Raw genomic sequence first — 19,954 nt, forward strand, 5'->3', positions numbered from 1 at the left:
TAAACCTAAGAAGGGAGAGACTCCTTCCGTGAGTTCCAGTCATGGGGACTGAGTGCAACCTAAAGTGCACAAACATGAAAAGAAGCTGCATAAATCCACAGATCCGCCAGTACCGAGTGTGGACCTGCACACACAAGTCAACATTAGCATCGCTCAGAGCCAGAGAGCCATAAGCTCCAAGGAAGACCACGGCTCCCATTTCGGTTCCGGGGACCGAGAAAGCGCTCTTGACTCCAGGGAGGTTGGGAAAAGTGCCAGAACTCCAGTAAGTGTTTGTTCTGGGAGAACCAAGGTCCCAATGCTTTCTGGAGCCCTCTACTTCCAGGGAGACGTTATATCCGGCATCAGACATGCCACATCTGAGGCACTCCTCGCCCCCCACTCCAGCAGTGCACAGCTCCAATGGTACTGCCAATGGAACCGGTCTCCAAGTTTTCATCTTCAGAGGACTTGGATGAGGGTTAGGGACCATCCATCCCTTTCCGCCACTACGAGTACGCACTGAGGCCTTCTGTATTATGACAGTATTCTCCACTCCAGCTGCCGTGGAGCCACTGGTTTCCTTGCACCATGGGGCCCTCCTCAGCACCCTCTGGATCCATCCTGCTGGCCCTATTGGGGATCCTGGCCCCAATACCTTCTCTCAAAACCTGTCCATTCTGTCAGGGAGGCTTCGCCTATTTCACCATGTGAGGTGCTTTCGAGTCGATGTTTGGAACCTGTAATGGAAGATGAGCGTCTCAGACGGTACTGCTGGAACAGGAGAAATTCCCATCATCCTCTCCTGATGTGGCAGTGATTTCAACGTCCTGCCCATCTTCTGATGACTACTAGCAATTCCAGGATCTCCTGAGTGGAGTGGCTGGAGGGCTTCACGTTCCCCTAGAGGAGATCCAAGACACTCAGCATAAGCTGCTGGATATACTTCTCTCAGAGCGACTCTGGTTGGCCTCGATATCCATCAACGATGCCATCCTTGAGCCAGCTCTCACAGTTTGGCGTACGCCTACCCGAACAGAGGCAGAAAAAGATACTATGTACCAGTCAAGGGGTCTGAGTTTCTCTTCTCACATCCACCTCCCAATTAACTTGTGGTACATGCAATGACAGAACGGGCTAGGCAACAGCATCCATGCTTCACCCCATCCAACAGGAAGGGCAAGCAACTGGACCTTTCAGGCTGCGAAGTCTTCTTTTCAGCTAGCCTTCAATACAGGATTTCAAATGATCAGGCATTACTTGCCACATATGATTTCCTGAATTACAGAAAATTGAAGGATTTTGCCAAGTAACTGCCACAACAGGACCAGACCCGATTCCAGGCAATTGTGGAGGGGAAGCTGGTAGCAAGGACCTCAGTCCAATCAGCAGTACATGCAGCAGATACCTCATCGCATTAAATGGCCATGGGCACATCGTCATGAGGAGGTAGTGGGGCTCCATTTGTCTGGTTTACCCAGGGAGGTACAAAATACCATCAAGGACCTGATGATTCCCTCCACACCCTCAAGGTTTTGAGAGCTACATTCCATTTTGAGTATTTACACACGTGTGCTGAAACTTAAGTTCTACTGCCGCAACCCGCACAGCATTACAGAACCTCCCAGTTTTTCCATCAACGGCCTTACGAAACACCAAGGAAGTATCAGAAGATTCAAAAATCTCATCCTCCAGGACCCACCCTCCCAGTCTTCCTCCTCCCAGATGCAACCCCTACAGAAGAGGTATTTCTGAGGAACTCTAGAGAGCTGTCAGTCACCTTGCCTGCTGCGATATAAACACCCCACCCTGTTTGGGTGTCGTCTAGCACTCTCTTTACAAGCTTGGAGTGCAATAACAACGTACAGTAACTCCTCGCTTAACGTTGTAGTTTTGTTTCTGAAAAATCCGACTTTAAACGAAACGATGTTAAGCGAATCCAATTTCCCCATAAGAATTAATGCAAATGGGGAGGAGGTTAGGTTCCAAGGAAATTTTTTTCACCAGACAAAAGACCACACACACACACACACACACACACACACACACACACACACAGTTTTAAACAATTTAATACTGTACACAGCAATGATGATCGTGAAGCTTAGTTGAGGTGGTGAAGTCAGAGGGTGGGATATTTCCCAGGGAATGCCTTACTGCTAAATGATGATCTAGTACTTGACTGAGCCCTCAAGGGTTAACACATTGTTGTTAATGTAGCCTCACACTCTACAAAGCAGCACAAATGGAGGGAGGGGAGACAGCATGGCAGAGAGAGAGACCCTGTGTGAGAGAGAGATGCATGTTGCCCCTTTAAGTATGCTGACCGCACTCTAAGTACATTGCCTTTTTAGATAGATCAGCAAATTGAGACAGCAGCTGCTCCCAGCAAGCTCCCTCTGTCCTGAGCCCTGTTGTCTCTTTCCTCCCCCTCCCCTGCTCTATGGAGATGGGGTAAGCGAGGGGCAGGAGCAGGGGGACACCCTGACAGCCCCCCTCATCCTCCCTCCCCTCCTCCCCACAGCAAGCAGGAAGCTCCTGGGAGCAGCTCCAAGGCAGAGGGCAGGAGCAGCACATGGCAGTGGGGGAAGGGACAGCTGAACTGCCAGCAATTGATTAGCCTGCTGAGCGGCTGCCACACAGGGAACTTAGGGGAGCTGCCAGTCCACCCTGATTCCAAGTCCCCACCAGCTAGCTCCAATGGGCTGCTCTTTCTGCAAGCAGTGGACAAAGCAGGCAGCTGCCAAACAACGTTATAAGAGAACATTGCGCAACTTTAAACGAGCATGTTCTCTAATTGATCAGCAATATAACGACGAAACCATGTTAACCGGGATGACTTTAAGTGAGGAGTTCCTGTACAAGTGGGTGCTAAATGTCATCCACTATGGCTATATGATCGAGTTCTTTATGCTACCTCATTCACAACCCCCTCCCCGATCCCTCCTGAAGGACCACTCATGACAGAATCCTCGCCCTGGAGGTGGCCTTCAGACCACAAAGAGGGGCGATAGAGTGGGTTCCTCTGGACTTTTCTATTCAACTTACTTCCTGATACCCCAAAAGAAGTATGGGTGGAGCCCAATCCTGTATCTCTATCATCTCAATTGCTTCATCCGCAAAGCCCAAGTTTCATATGGTCACCATAGCAGCCGTCATCCCATCATTCGAAGAAGGCATGTGCTTATGGCTCTCAATATTCAGGATGTTTATTTTCATATAAACATTCATCCGTCCCACCGAAGGTTCCTGATGTTTACGGTGGGCCTTCAGCACTTTCAATACAGGGTCCTGCCATTTGGACTCACCACTGCTCCCAGGGTCTTCACCAAAGTTTTCTCCATCATAGAGGCCTATCTCAGTGGAATACAAGGACCTCATAACACCTATCTCAATGACTGGCTCTTAGCAGCGTGGTCCAGAGATGAAGTCCAGATTTCCACCTCCATGTTACTCAGACTCCTTTCATCCCTTGGAGTCAGCATCAATGTTGAAAAATCAACTTTGGACCCCACATGATCCCTAAAATTTATAGGGGCCTCCATCAACTTAATCATAGCATGAGCGTACCTACCAAGGAACATATTACAGTCTCTGCAGGAACTCGTAGCCCAAGTAGTTAGCGGTCCTTCTGTCCCGGTCAGGACTTGCCTATCCCTCTTTGGCCATATGGCCTTGGGCACATACATCACTGCCTTGGCTTGCCTCCACCTTTGCTGCTTCTAGATGTGGCTCCAGAGAGTTTACTCACCCATGTGCCAAGCCATGGATCTGATACTGACAGTTCCTACTGAAGTACACTCTTCCCTCCAGTGGTGGACAGACCCCCGACAGGTCTGTGTGAGGGTCCCCTTTCTCCCATCCTCCCCGGACAAGACTATTTATCACCAACACATCCCTCATAAGTGGGGAGATCACATAACATAGGGAACATTGACCCCTCAGGAATTCAGGATGCATGTCAACATTCTAGAACTCAGAGCTGTAAGGAAGGCATGCCAAGCATTTCTCCTATCCATTTACACCCATCATGTTCTTATCATTCTGGACAACACCACCACTGTTTACTACATCAACAAATAAGGGGGCATGAAGTTAACTGCTCTATTTGTGGTGAGGTGATCAATCTATGATATTGATGCATCGTCCACAAGATCCTTTTATCTGCAGCCTATCTTCCAGGGACTCAGAACGTGATTGCAGACTCTCTCAGCTGACAGTTCATGACTGATCACAAGTGGGAACTCCACGATACTGTAGTAAGCGACTTCTTCAACAAATGGGGGACTCCGACAAGGGACCTCTTTGCCTCCCCCAAGGCACATACCTCTCCTAGTGCAGTATTGGTTTCCACTTGAAATGCACTCATTCTCTGCTGGTTGGACCAGATCAACTACGTCTTCCCCACCACCACTCCTGCCACAAGTACTCCACGAGAACAGGCAGGAGAGAGCAATAGTTATCCTGATTGCCCCACTGTGACCCGGACGCTTCTGGTTTCCCAACCTTCTCTACATGTCCGCTTGCCCTCCACTTCCCATCCCCTACTTTCCCTGAGCTGCTAACGCAACATAATGGGAAGATCAGACATCCTGATCAGCAGACACTTCACCTCACAGTGTGGTATTTAGATGGGCATAGAACAGGCGTGTTCATCAGAAGACAACCTTTTGAGTAGCAGGAAGGAGTCCACAAGGCGTTCCTTCTGGGCCAAGTGGAACCGCTTCGCCACCTGGGCCCAACAGAACGGACTTTTCCCTAGAAGAGGTGAAGATTTCCTCTTTTTTTGGATTACCTCCTGTGCTTGGAGTCACCGGGTCTCGCCCTCCACTCTCTCAAGGCCCACCTAGCAGCAATGTAGCACTTTTCACCCCCCTGTGGAAGGACACTCCATATTTACACGCCTGTTGATTGCTAGGTTTTGGAAGGCCTCATTAGAACCTCACCGTGCAACCTATCGCCCCCCAGTGGGACCATAACCTAGTTCTATCGGCATTGATGAAACAGCTCTTTGAGCCTCTAGCTTCCTACTCTATGTCCCTCTTTTCCATGACAGTTGCCTTCCTTGTGGCTATCACTTTGGCAAGAAGGGTAGGTGAATTTGGGGCCATGAGGGCAGACCCTCCTTTTTCCACTTTCCCATAAGAATTAAGTCTCCCTGCACCTACATCCCAAGCTTGTGCCAAAGTTCATATCCCAGTTTCATCTCAACCAACCTATACATTTACCTGCTCTCTTCCTGAAGCCTCATGCCTCTGAAGAGGAATGATGATTTCACTCCCTTGATGTCCATAAGGCCTTGGCCTTCTACCTGCAGAGGACAAGACCAAATCAGGAAATCTCCTAGATTGCGATTAAACAATAGCCAAGAGGGTTAAGTGGCATGCAATCTCCAAGTGGATTTCACTATGCTATCAGTTGTCGGGACTGCCTCCATCCCCTGGGGTGAGGGCCCATTCCATGAGAGCCCAGGCTTCTACCTCGGCCATCCTCCACATTGTGCTGCTTTGGGACGTATGTAGAGTGGACATATGGCATTCAGTACATACCTTGCCATGCATAGGTGTGGGATTCTGCGACGAATGTCTCATTCGGCACGGCTGTCCTCTGCTCAACCTTTCCATCTTCATCCTTGCACCATCCTCCGACTTAAGTGTACTGCTTGTTAATCACCCTCAGTGGAATATAATAGGGACCATCATTCAAAGAAGAAGAGGAGGTTACTTACCTGTAACTGGAGGGTCCTCAAGATTTGTGGTCCCTATCTGTATTCCACTTCCTGCCCTCCTTCCCCTCTGCTGCGAATATCTTGCATTCACGGTGGAGAAGGAATTGGAGACAAGGTCAGTCTGCCCCACCCTCAGTCACCTCTGTTGAAAATGTGAGGCGAGCAAAGGGCACATGCATGGCCCAACAGACACTACTTCTTGAAAAAATCTCCAGCTCTTGATGCATGGTGCACACGCATAAACCCTCAGTGGAATACAAGTAGGTACCACATGTCTCAAAATATCCAAATAAGTAACCACCTAATGTAAGTACCTCCTAATCTGTTTCTGCTTATATTAGCAAATCAAAGCAAGTGTAATGTATTTAAAGATATTCAAAAACAATTGTAAATGCTCTGTCACTTGCAGGTGATTGTACTGTCCAGTGTTGCAAATTCTAACTAAATATTTAAGTATGGTTTTATCCTTTGTGTATATTGTTGTATAGGTATGTACTTGATGAGTTAACCCTTCAATTACAGCAAAACATAATTTTAGGGCTGTCAACTTAATCGCAGTTAATGCAAGGGATTAATGCAAAACAAATTATCTAGATTTAAAAAAAATAGTCGTGATTTAATCACTGCTTTGGATCATTATCAAGCAGAACCCATCAACATGGAAGTATACGAATATTTAGCATATTTGGCATGTAAATACCTTGCAATGCTGGCTACAACAGTGCCATGTGAATGCATGTTCTCACTTTCAAGTGACGTCGTAAATAAGAAGTGGGCAGCATTATCTCCCATAAATGTAAACAAATTTGTTTGTCTTAATTAAGCTGAACAAGAAGTAGGACTGTGTGGACTTGTAGCCTCTAAAGTTCTATATATTCTTTTTTGAGTGCAGTTATGTACAAAAAGAACAGGAGTACTTGTGGCACCTTAGAGACTAACAAATTTATTAGAGCATAAGCTTTCATGGGCTACAACCCACTTCTTCGGATGCATCTAAATTTATTAGAGCATAAAGCTTATGCTCTAATAAATTTGTTAGTCTCTAAGGTGCCACAAGTACTCCTGTTCTTTTTGAGGATACAGACTAACACGGCTGCTACTCTAAAACCTGTCGTTATGTACAAAATAATTCTACATTTGTAGGTTGCAATTTCACGATAGAGATTGCACTACAGTACTTGAATGAGATGAATTTAAAATATTATTTCTTTTGTTTACAAATATTTGTAAACTAAAAAAGATCAGAAATATTAAGTGAGCACTGTGCACTTTGTATTCTGTTGTAATTGAAATCAATATATTTGAAAATGTAGAAAAATATCCAAAATATTTATAACAAATTTAAATTGGTATTCTATTGTTTAACATTGCTATTCAAATTGTGTTTCATTGTGACTGTTTTTTAATAATTTGACAACCCTACTTATTAATGTTTGTCTAATTTTCAAAAAAATTTCCTTCTCCATTGAGAAGTTGCCAATAGTCCAGTGGCTACTAATTTAAGATTCATTGTTCACTTTTTCATTTTTTACTAGGAAGCCCTAAAGAATCATTTGGTAATATCTAGAGGGTTGCATACTTCAGTGTTTATGTAAGTGAAGCTGTATACCCAGCTGGATCCCTTGACCCCCTGAGGGCCAGCTCCTGCCCCAGTGTGAGTGTCCCAGCTGGGGGGCAGACCTGGCTGGAGTGGAGGTGAGGGGCCCAGTGGGTGAATGTGAGAGAGACTTCCAGCAAGCCTTATTTTCACTTCATTTCTGTTCTTTGATATTGCTGTTAGTTCATCTCATGGATCCTTGTGTGGATGTACTGGTACTTTTGAGAGGATCCATGTTTAAGAGTCCACTGCAATTATCTGTAGATGGTCCAGAGCAGGTACTGGAAAGCTGGCATTATTTTGGTGTATTCAACTTCGAAATGATACTAGAGGGTTTAATTTTCCTATAATACATGGGTCCTGCAGGGGCTCTCACCTTGGGATAGTACAGAGCTCCCTCTTTGTCTGGTGATGGCTACTTTGGAACGAGCCCACATGCCAAAAATGACTGATTCCAAAGAAGATCCTCTGGGGCAACTTTCTCAGCCATGTCTTCTCCCCTAGTGACCTCAAACCAAACCATTTCCACCAAAGCAGAGCTTCTAGACCAGTGGTCCCCAACCTTTTTCATTTGGCGGGCGCCAGACGATGAGCCACGGAGGACTGTGGTGGACGAGCATCCGCCAAAATGCCACCGACAAGCGCCAACGTCAATAGGTGTCGCTGCTGAAATGCCGCTTGTTTTCTTTTGTAACATTAAGCTGCACCCCAGGGAGCCATTCCTGGTGTTTAACCCCTTTTCAGTTGCTTTATAAAATCAAGCAATAGCCTGATTTTCCAGATGTTTCCTTTTTTTTTTTTTTTTAATAAAATGTACCTTTCTTAAAAAACCTGATTGGTCTTGTGTCTTAAAGGTCTGTGTATATGTTTTTCAATTAGCTGGTGGCAACAGCTCGGTATCCCTTTTGTTTGGGAAGCAGGGAGAGGGAGTCTGAGAAGGGAGTGGGGGAGTGTCACTGTATTGAGGTCAAATTATTTGAGAAGATTAAAATGTGTTCTATATCTGGTGGCAGTAGTTGCACCCTAAAGTGGGCTTAGTACTTGGTACTTCAGGAGGCTGGCATTTAGGGAAATTGGAGAAAGAATGTTTGTCTGAGAATTCATTTCTTCAGAGTAAGTAACTGTACCGCTCCTGGCATACTACCTTATTTACCTACAGGCCTAAGAGGTAGGGAGCTTGCTCCTGTCTGAGGCCTGGTCTACACTAGGCGTTTATGTCGAATTTAGCGCTGTTAAATCGAATTAACCCTGCACCCGTCCACACCACGAGGCTATTTAGTTCGACATAGAGGGCTCTTAAATTCGACTTCTGTACTCCTCCCCAACGAGGGGAGTAGCGCTAAATTCGACTTGGCCATATCGAATTAGGCTTGGTGTGGATGGAAATCGACGGTAATAGCTCCGGGAGCTATCCCACAGTGCACCACTCTGTTGACGCTCTGGACAGCAGTCCGAGCTCGGATGCTCTGACCAGCCACACAGGAAAAGCCCTGGGAAAATTTGAATTCCTTTTCCTGTCTGGGCAGTTTGAATCTCATTTCCTGTTTGATGCAGGATGCAGAGCTCTCCAGCAGAGATGGCCGTGCAATCCCAGAATAGAAAGAGGGCCCCAGCATGGACTGATCGGGAAGTCTTGGATCTCATCGCTGTGTGGGGCGATGAGTCCGTGCTTTCCGAGCTGCGCTCCAAAAGACGGAATGCAAAGATCTATGAGAAGATCTCTAAAGCCATGGCAGAGAGAGGATACAGCCGGGATGCAACGCAGTGCCGTGTGAAAATCAAGGAGCTGAGACAAGGCTACCAAAAAACCAAAGAGGCAAACGGACGCTCCGGATCCAAGCCCCACACATCCCGTTTCTACGAGGCACTGCATTCCATCCTAGGTGCGGCCGCCACCACTACCCCACCACTGACCGTGGACTCTGAGGATGGGATATTGTCCGCGGCCGGTTCCTCGTCGGACATGTTAGCGGACGGGGAAGATGAGGAAGGAGATGAGGAGGACGAGGCAGTCGACAGCGCTTACCAAGCTGATTTCCCCGACAGCCAGGAGCTCTTCATCACCCTTACAGAGATCCCCTACCAACCCTCCCCAGCATGTAACCGGGACACAGATTCAGGCGAAGGATCAAGCGGTAAGTGCTTCAAACATATTAACCTTTATTTTTTACAAAACTTGAATATTAATACTAAGAACAATCTGTGAATCATGATTTCTTCCCCCTGGGCGCTTAAGTAATCAGTAACAACTATTTAAAAAAAATCAAACAGTGTCCGGTTGTGCATGATTGTGCTGCCCAAGCTGCTCCACTCTTTAGTCCCTGCTACTGCAGCTACATTAGAATCCTGTCTATATGTCCGGGGATAGAGCAGTAGTCCTCCACGGACATCTCCACAAAGCTCTCCTGCAGGTAATGGGATAGCCTGTTCATCAGGTTCCTGGGGAGAGCGGCTTTACTTGGTCCTCCGAAGTAGGAGACGTTCCCGCACCAGGAGACAAGCAGGTACTCCGGTATCATTGCCTTGCATAGCATGGCGGCATAGGGCCCCGGTCTCTGCAGGCTTTCTCGAAGCATCCGTTGGATCTCGGTGTCCGGGATCCTCATGAGAGTAATGTCGCTCATGATTACCTGCTTTGAATTAGGTAGGGGACTGTTAGTATTGGGACTGCTTGCAACAAGTTCCTTTACAGAACTGTGACCGCTGGTTTACAGCCACGCGGTGGGGGCGGGAGAGGGGCAGCATACAGGGATCTTTCCCTGGCTCATCCGCGAGGGGGTGGGACAGGGCCAGAGTTCCTGCTTGGCCGATTGCTGTCAGCACAGACTGGCAGTGCTTTCAATGTGAAAGGAGGCCAGTGGTACTCCTAAAGTTTTAAGCAGCCACAAGTCTACGGCTTACCATGTTTGCCTGCTACAGAGAGTACCGTGTCCTGCCCCGCTTCCCAGATCGGCAGTGCAAAAGCCCAGGCACTGAAGGCGAGGTTCGAAAATTCGACCTTGTCCTGAGTGCGCATGTGATAGGTGTGGTTCATGGTCTTGTTCACAGAGAAAAACTGTTCTTGATTCACAACCACATTTATCTTTCGGAGGAATTCACTGCCTTTTCCTCATTCCCACAGCCACATCTGCAACTGTCTCCCAACCCTGCTTGGCATCACACTCCCAGAGGCGAGCGCACATTAGGCGGAGGAAGAAGAAGACGCGAGAAGACATGTTCTCAGAACTAATGGGCTGCTCCCGAGCCCAGGCAGCACAGCAGAACCAGTGGAGGGAGAATTTGTCACAAATGCACCGGACACACATGGAACGTGAGGAGAGGTGGCGGCAGGAAGACCAGCAGGCGACTCAAACGCTGCTTGGACTTCTGAGGGAGCAAACGGACACGCTCCGGCGCCTTGTTGATGTTCTGCAGGAACGGAGGCAGGAGGACAGAGCCCCGCTGCAGTCTATCAGGAACCGCACTCCCCCGCCACCAAGTCCCATACCCCCCTCTCCCAAAGTCCAAAGAAGGAGGGGTGGCAGAGTCCGTGAAAACTCTCACTCCACCCCTGCAGACTGCTCAAGCACCAGAAGGCTGTCATTCCCCAAAATTTGAAAAGTCCTTTCCTGCCCGCCTCACCCAAGCCCCCGTCCGACTTTCACCCCCCAGTTTCCTGTCTGGTTGTTAATAAAAAATACGTTTCTGTTCATTACTGTTTCAGTCAGGTTCTTTTGAGGGAGAGTCTGTCTGAAGGGGGGGAAGGGGCTTGGTAATTGGACAGGACAGTCACCTTTAGCAGGGTACAGAGGCGGGGGCAGGGCCAGCAGCAGGGCACATACACAGTGCAGTGACTAGTTACCCTGGTCAGTCTGGGAGGTGGTTTTCATCTTCTGTGGGGGGCGGGGGGTGGTTGTTTGCTCTGTGACTTTGTGGCGGGGGAGGGCAGTTACAGATCTTATGCAGCGGTCCTTGTCCTGGATCACAGAGCCACGCAGCAGGGGAGCTGTAACCCTCCTCCCCCTGCCATAAAGTCACATAGCCCCCACATACACGCAGTCCCGCTCAGGAGGGCTGGCAGGCTCCGTTGAAACAACCAGTCCGCCACTGCGAATCCTGTCATTCCTGGAGTTTAGAAGGATCATTTGCATCAGTACACTACACCCGCTCCCCACCACAGTCTGCGTCCCCGGTTTCAAAGATTCCCGCGAAAACAGTACTAAAGACAACGGTGTTCAATAACAAAATAAAACTGATTTTATTTTTTTGGAAGGGGGTGGAGGGGGTCTGTAACTGGAGAGGATAGTCATCCTTAACTGGGTAAAGAAACGGGGGCAGGTTCAGCTTCTCTGTACAGAAACTTAAAAGTCACTGGTTACCCTGCTCACTGTGGAACCTAGCTTTCAAAGCCTCCCGGATGCACAGCGCGTCCTGCTGGGCTCTTCTAATCGCACGGCTGTCTGGCTGGGCGTAATCAGATGCCAGGCTATTTGCCTCAGCCTCCCACCCCGCCATAAAGGTCTCCCCCTTGCTCTCACACAGATTGTGGAGCACACAGCAAGCAGCTATAACAATGGGGATATTGCTTTCGCTGAGATCACAGCGAGTGAGTAAGCTTCTCCATCTCCCCTTGAGACGTCCAAAAGCACACTCCACCACCATTCTGCACTTGCTCAGCCGGTAGTTGAACAGTTCTTTTTCAGTGTCCAGGGCGCCAGTGTAGGGCTTCATGAGCCAGGGCATTAGCGGGTAGGCTGGGTCCCCAAGGATCACTGTAGGCATCTCCACATCCTCAAGAGTTATTTTGTGGTCCGGGAAGTAAATACCTTCCTGCAGCCATCTAAACAGACCAGAGTTCCTGAAGACGCGAGCGTCATGAACCTTGCCCGGCCATCCAACGTTGATGTTGGTAAAACGTCCCCTGTGGTCCACCAGTGCTTGCAGCACCATCGAAAAGTAGCCCTTTCGGTTGATGTACTGGCTGGCCTGGTGGTCCAGTCCCAGGATAGGGATGTGAGTTCCATCTATAGCCCCACCGCAGTTTGGGAATCCCATCGCGGCGAAGCCATCTATGATGACCTCCAGGTTTCCCAGGGTCACTACCTTTGAGAGCAGTACCTTGACGATTGCGTTGGCTACTTGCATCACAACAACCCCCACGGTAGATTTGCCCACGCCAAACTGGTTCGCGACAGACCGGTAGCTGTCCGGCGTTGCAAGCTTCCAGAGGGCTATGGCCACTCGCTTCTGGACAGTCAGGGCTGCTCGCATCCGGGTGTCATTGCGCTTCAGGGCAGGGGACAGCAACTCACAAAGTTCCATGAAAGTCCCCTTCCGCATGCGAAAGTTTCGCAGCCACTGGGATTCGTCCCAGACCTGCAGCACTATGCGGTCCCACTAGTCCGTGCTTGTTTCCCGTGCCCAGAATCGCCGTTCCACAACATCCACATGACCCATTGTCACCGTGATGTCCTCGGTGCGGGGTCCCGTGCTTTCTGACAGGTCTGTGCTACTCTCAGACTTCAGGCCCTCACCGCGGTGCCGTAGCCTCCTCGCCTGGTTTATCTGCATCTGTCTCTGGGAAAGGTGGATGATAACCTGCGAGGCGTTGACAAGGGCCACAACTGCAGCGATGGTCGCAGCGGGATCCATGCTCGCAGTGCTGTGGCGTCCGTGCTGTCACTGACCCGAAAAGTGCGTGAACTGATTTCCCGCCGGCGCTTTCAGGGAGGGAGGGAGGGCGGTAGTGACAGACGGATGACGACAATTACCCAAAAGCACCCTCGACCCTTTTTTTTTTTACCCAGAAGGCATTGGCGGCTCGACCCAGAATTCCAATGGGCAGCGGGGACTGCGGGAACTGTGGGATAGCTGCCCACGGTGCACCGCTTCCAATGTCGACGCTTTCCCCGTTAGTGTGGACTCACAAAGTCGAATTACTGTCCTTAGTGTGGACACAAGTTCGACTTTGCAATATCGATTCCACATATTCGATTTAAGTGAAATCGAAATACCCTCGTAGTGTAGACATACCCTGAGATGATTTAAAGTTTGAATTTTTATTCTCAAACACTTAAGGGGGGTGAAGAATAATTTAAGAAAAGAGTGGACATGAACATCCAGTAATATACCTGCAGAGAAGTAGGGCTTTTTTTGTTTTACGAGACAAGGCATGAACCAACTTGGACCTAAGGTTTTCTCCATCCTTCTACACAGAGCATGACAAATTTAACAAAATAATAAGAGTGGTGTGAAAGAGAGCCCTCTTTCTCTACTCTTGCTTCCAGGAATGGAGGATTCAGTTGCTGCAGCAGCAGGGAAACTGATCATCTTGTGACTTTTCTGGTGCACTGTCATTTGCCAAACTTTCTCACTTGCCACTCTTTTTCAAGCTTTGTATATTTATAAACTTAGTTTAGCACTTGGTTCATTTGCTTTTTCATGAAGTTTCAAAATCTGTGAGAGAACAGTTAAACACCCTGTTGAAGGTAGGGGGGAGAAGGTAACAAGTGAAATAGAAAATGTTGCATGTCAGGATCTGTCCCAGGTGACAAAATAGTTGCTGATTGTGATTGCAGATGACACAGGGTACCTGAGTCATTGTTTCAGACTTGAATGTATTGTTGAGGCCAGGGCTTTGGAGCGGAGCCCGGAGCTGGAGCGCGGAGCAGCTCCGGAGCGGTGGAGCTGCAGGTTTTTGCCTGGAGCCGGAGCACAGCTCCAAAGCCCTGGTTGAGGCTCCCCATTTGCCATCTGAGATGCACTAGCCTCAAGGGGACACGTGTCTGAAGTGGCAAATGGGTGAGCATTACATCAGACACCCCACATGATGTGACAGGCCTGAGTAACTTAACCGGGGGTTGTTGGTGCCACAGGACCCTCTGTTACTTCTTAAGTTTTTGTATGTTTTAGGTGAAGTTTTGTTATCTAAAGACTGAATACTTTTTTACTTATTACATGTATTTCACTTAATTGCAACAGTGACACCTTTTTATTCATCAGGATTAATGTAAAAAAATGTTCTTTCATGCAGGACACAGCTTAGGCTATGGCTTTGTGAACTATGTGAGTGCTAAAGATGCTGAAAGAGCAATAAACACACTGAATGGCCTGAGACTTCAGTCAAAAACAATCAAGGTAACAAGCATGGATTTTAAAGCTTAATATTGTAAAAGTGTAACTTATACATAAAGAACAGTTAACTGAAACTCTGTCTTCTAAAACTTTAATGCATTCTCCTAGTAAGTTGTCTCCCCAATTCCTTTTAGACTTCTATGTGCCTTGCAAGGTTAAAAGCTCAAGAATGAATGTTGGTTTAATATCTTGCATAACTTAAAGCAGTGCTGCTTTTGACGTAAGAAAATGTTTGAAAACCTTAGCTGGTGAGATAAATTATTTTGAAAACTTCTAATTAGCATTTTGTTGTTTCATTACTGTCTTAAAACTGGACTGATTTTGGACTGATTTTTCATAAATGCTGGTCACCCAGCAGCTGCTACTGAATTAAGTGTGGATTGCTGAGTATTCAGCATTTTTTGTTTTCCTCTTGAGTTCCCAAAGTATCTGTCTCCTTGATGATACCACTGTAAAGCACAATAGCCACCCCAAGTAGGCAGCTCAAATAGCGCCCATTTGTTTTGCAAATATATTTGTCAATTATATTGGTAACTTACATTGGAAGAAGTTCTTATAAGTCTGAGACTTTTTAGATTCCATGCTCAGATAAATATTTAGTTTTGTCATTTTGCTGTTCTTGAGTGAATGCTGTGCACTCAAGAGAGAGAGCACCAGAAACTGGGAACAGGGTGTTTATAGGGGAACCGTGCAGTGGAATGAGCTGTCAAACACCTCAGCTTTTGTAATAGCTTTATTTTCAAAGATTCTCTCTCTCTCTCTCTCTCTCTTCCCTTCCCTCCATTTTTTTAGAGCACCCATCACTATAGTATCTAGGTGCCAATTTACATACTCCTGGTGTACATAATTACTGGCAGGTCATGGGTTCTATCCCAATGCCATATGTGACGACTGTGGTGTCTGTGCACAGTAGGTAAGATTATTCCAGATTGTTGCCTGGCTTTTGGATTGAACTCATGTGAATCTCAGGTACTCAATAAGCTCTGCCTTAAAACAAAGGAAAGATGTGCACAATGTATATATGCCATTGCCCTGAAATGGATAGACTCTCAGATCTGCTGAAATATTTGCTTGTAACTTTCTTTTTCTGTAGTAGAAGAGTTGAAAAGAGGATAAAAGGTGTACTTCTGCTAAAGGTAGCCATCTTACAGCAAAAAAACTTCAGGACCAGACTCCAAAGAGAAACTGCTGAGCTCCAGTTCATTTGCAAATTTGACACCATCAGATCAGGATTAAACAAAGACTGTGAATGGCTATCCAACTACAGAAGCAGTTTCTCCTCCCTTGGTGTTCACACCTCAACTGCTAGCAGAGCACCTCACCCTCCCTGATTGAATTAACCTCGTTATCTCCATACTGATTTATACCTGCCTCTGGAGATTTCCATTACTTGCATCTGAAGAAGTGAGGTTCTTACCCACGAAAGCTTATGCTCCCAATACTTCTGTTAGTCTTAAAGGTGCCACAGGACCCTCTGTTACTTTTTACAGATTCAGACTAACACGGCTACCCCTCTGATACTTCTGCTAGTTAACTGTCCCTAACTCCGGTTCTAAAAGCCTGTATTGATGTCATGAGTTCTTCAACTGGTACGCTCTGTGCTTGAATATGATTATTGGTTCTTAGTAGGCACTGAAATTATTACAAAATAACACATATGATACATGAAGCAAAACTCATGTCAGGGCTGCTCAATGTATCATATGTCAGTTGGCAGCATCAATGCTGGGCCTATAGTTGGCTCATCAGAGTAATGATGCCACTTAGGGGCACGTCTACACTGGCAAAGTTACAGCGCTGCTCAGAGAGTGCTGAAGGGAAACTACTGCTGTGTGTCCACACTGTCAGCTGCCTGCGCAATAGCATGTTCACACTTGCAACAGTATTCGGAGCGGTGCACTCTGGGCAGCTATCCCGCAGAGCACCTCTTTCTCTTCTGCCGCTAAGACTTGTGGGAAGGCTGAGGGGGTCGCGGGGCATCCTGAGTCCTGTCCCAGTGACCCGTGATGCATTGTTTCGCATCCCAGCAATCCCTGTGGTTCCGTCCGTGATTGGCGCCATCTTTCAACGGTTTGTGTACTGTGTGCCCTGCCTCTTCGGGCTGCAGGAATGGATCCTGAACTGTTGACCACTATGCTGCTCGCTCTGATTAACACGTCACGAGTGGCAGTGGAGTTATTTCTTAAACTACAAAGGCAAGAGGAGTGTGACATTTCGGATGAGGAAAGTCACATTCATGGGACTGTGTGATTAGCTTGCCCCAGCCCTTTGGCGCAAGGACACAAGAATGAGAGCTTCCCTCCTGTTGGAGAAGTGTGTGGTGATCACTCTGGAAGCTGACTACTCCAGACTGCTACTGATTGGTCGCTAATCAGTTCGGAGTGGGAAAGTCTACTGTTGGACTCGTGTTGATGGAAGAGTGCAGGGCCATTAATCACATCCTGCTCTGAAAGACCATGACTCTGGGCAATGTGTGTGACATTGTAGATGGTTTTGCACAAATGGGCTTCCCTAACTGTGGAGAGGCGATAGATGGCACGCATATTCCAACTCTGGCACCAGACCACCTAGCCACCGAGTACATAAATTGCAAGGGGCATTTCTCAATGGTTCTCCAGACGCTTGTGTGGATCACGCATGCATCTTTCGGAACACTGGCCTGTTCAGGAAGCTGCAAGCAGGGACTTCCTTCCTGGACCAGAAAATCACCATAGGGGAAGTTGAGTTGTGATCCTGGGAGACCCCACCTACCCCTGAATGCCATGGCTTATGAAGTCCTACATGGGGCAATTTGACAGCAACAAGGAGTGATTCAACAACAGGCTGAGCAAGTGCAGAATGACGGTTGAGTGTGCTTTTGGCCGTTTAAAAGCCCGCTGGCGCTGCCTCTATGGGAAGCTGGACCTGGCCGATGACAATATTCCTATGCTTATAGCCATGTGCTGTACGCTCCTGTCAAGGCTGATTCCCCACTCTGGCACTTGGAGTGCAGAAGGTGAGGGCCCGCAAGGATTCTAAAAATTAATACTTGCCACTCCAGGCTTGTATTAAACTCCCAAGGTTACAGCTTTTCTTTGACCTTAGAATCATAGAATATCAGGGTTGGAAGGGACCTCAGGAGATTATCTAGTCTAACCCCCTGCTCAAAGCAGGACCAATCCCCAGACAGATTTTTACCTTAGGTCCCTAAATGGTCCCCTCAAGGATTGAACTCACAACCCTGGGTTTAGCAGGCCAATGCTCAAACCACTGAGCTATCACTTCCTCCTTGGATAAATGCTCAGGTATTCAAGTGAAAAACTGCCTCTTGCAAATCCTAGAAAAACTCACTTGGGAAGTTTTCCCTGAGGCCCCTCGGCTTTTCCACCCCTCCCTTGGGGAAGCTGAGAAAGAAAACAAACAAAAGGGATACCCAGCTGTTGCCACCAGCTAATTGAAAAACATATACACAGACCTTTAAGACACAAAACCAATCAGGTTTTTTAAGAAAGGTACATTTTATTAAAAAAAAAAAGAAAGGAAACACATCTGGAAAATCAGGCTATTGCTTGATTTTATAAAGCAACTGAAAAGGGGTTAAACACCAGGAATGGCTCCCTGGGGTCCAGCTTAATGTTACAAAAGAAAACAAAAATACCTGAGCTTAGCACAGAGCAAATCCACAAGCCAAAATAAAGAAATAAACCTGATGGTGTCTATCTAAACATTGCCTGTGCCAGTGAATCCTTCTAGGTATGGAATATAATTTTTCATACCTGGTTCAAACTTTACACAGCACTCCTCCTGCTGCCCGTCTCTTCAGCCAAGAGAGAACAACCGAGAGACAAAGGGAAAGCTTTTTTCCCATTTTTAAAAAGTTCTAGCCTTCCCATTGGCTCTTTTGGTCAGGTGCCCACTCCTTTTCCTTTTACCTGGGGGACTTTGTTAGCCCTTTACAGATAAAGCAAGCAGAGAACAGCCACCAAGAGAGACTATATAGCTAACTGGCTGGCTGGGTGTCCATAAAAGGGAGATACCGCGCCTCCCCCCCCCCCCCTTCATATATCACAGCTCCATAATATTTGTGAAGGGAAGGGTGAAAGCTTCACTCAGGGCTGGACCACAGAGGCTCAGCACCTGGAGGCTGAGTTTGAACAGCCAGAGACAGGGCTATTAGAGGGGTACAGCGCAGGGCCGTAAGGATCAGGGATGGCTTGAGGCAGCAATTTGAAGCTGACAGCCACTAATATTTGTTGTTATGCTCGGGATTGCAGTGCTTGTAATGCTAGGAGGTGATTGGTGCACATGATGCAATAAGGGGGTTTAACATAATTGTATGCTGCTTTGCAGTGCTGTTTTTGCTTTCAATTAATAGAATAAAGATTGCTTTCAAACCATCACAATTCTTCTATTAAAAGACAACTGGAGGAGAGAGCGAGTCAAACAAAAAAACACAGCAGGGAGGGGGATGGGAGAAGGGAAGGTCCCAGGAGGAGGTGGGGTCCCGGGATGGCTAAAGATATGTGTATGTCCAGGGATCATATCCAGCCTTCTCCTTTGGAGTACAATGCAGCGGATACTGTACTTCAGCAGGGCCAAACTGTTGAGTGCAGTGGGTAATGGGAGTCCACCGTGCTGGACTGTGAGGGGGGAGGAGTGGAATGCCGCGGGTATCGACTGGAGCCAGGAGGTTGATAAGAGTGTGTTGGCGGTGTGTCTGGGGAGTGCATGGGAAAGAGTTTTCCAAAAGCGGCTGCAGGGGAGGGCAGGCACGGAGCTGCTCGGTTTGCAGAGCTAGTATCAGCTGGAGCGTGTCCACTTGGCGCTCCATAATGTTTAAGAGCTGCTCCGTGGCTTCATTCTGATATGCCGCATTCTCCTTTTGGTCCCTTGTCTCGCTGTCCCGCCACTCCTTCAATTCCTGTTTCTCGGCGGCTGGGTGCCTCATAACATCACTCAGAAAGTCCTCCTTAGTTCTTCGTGGCCGCTTTCTAATTCTGCGCAGCCGTTAAGCTGCTGATAACAAAGAGGGAGGCTGTGCTCCCAAGGTCATCTCTGTGAAGTTTAAACGCAACATTTTACAGAAGCAGTATTGTTTTGCAACACAGAGAACACTGATTCATTGATTTAATACACAGCCAGTACTCTCGCACTTGTCACTAACTGGCTGACCCCAGGAAAGCACACATGAGCCACAAGACTCCCAAAATGGTGAGTAGCCGTAGGGTAAATCACTCTTCCCGGACCCTGCTGTATACTGAGCATGTGGCTCTTGGGGAGAGCCAGCACTGGGGGGGGGGGGGGCGTGATAATCATTCCTGTCCCCACACTTCCCACAGGATGTGATCATTATGGAAGATACCTCGCTGCTGAGGGTGAGCAGGGAATCAAGGGAGGGTCTTCTCCAAGCTTGCGGCTTCCGCCCTGGCCCCTATGCGGCTCGCCTGTGTGCAGCAATGGTCCCCCTGCTGTGATGGCACAATGGCGCAGGAAAGTTACCGATAATGGGTCAAGAAACAAAGCAGCTCTGCCAATGAACCTGTGGCAGCGGATTGCCC

The 19,954-nt window shown here is 47.7% G+C and overlaps 1 protein-coding gene across 4 annotated transcripts in view; it reads left to right on the plus strand.

Moving 5' to 3' along the window:
* ELAVL1 (ELAV like RNA binding protein 1) overlaps window positions 1–19,954 on the plus strand; it is a 96,716-nt gene that overhangs the window by 55,209 nt on the left and 21,553 nt on the right. For all 4 annotated transcript variants that reach the window (XM_024203232.3, XM_024203234.3, XM_024203233.3 and 1 more), the window contains exon 3: window positions 14,317–14,420. In XM_024203232.3, the coding sequence (XP_024059000.1) occupies window positions 14,317–14,420 (104 nt within the window). The remainder of the gene's footprint in view (window positions 1–14,316; window positions 14,421–19,954) is intronic.

This window comes from Terrapene carolina, unplaced genomic scaffold, assembly GCF_002925995.2.
Source record: "Terrapene carolina triunguis isolate 2854851 unplaced genomic scaffold, T_m_triunguis-2.0 Scaffold194, whole genome shotgun sequence".
In the NCBI taxonomy this organism is placed as follows: Eukaryota; Metazoa; Chordata; order Testudines; family Emydidae; genus Terrapene; species Terrapene triunguis.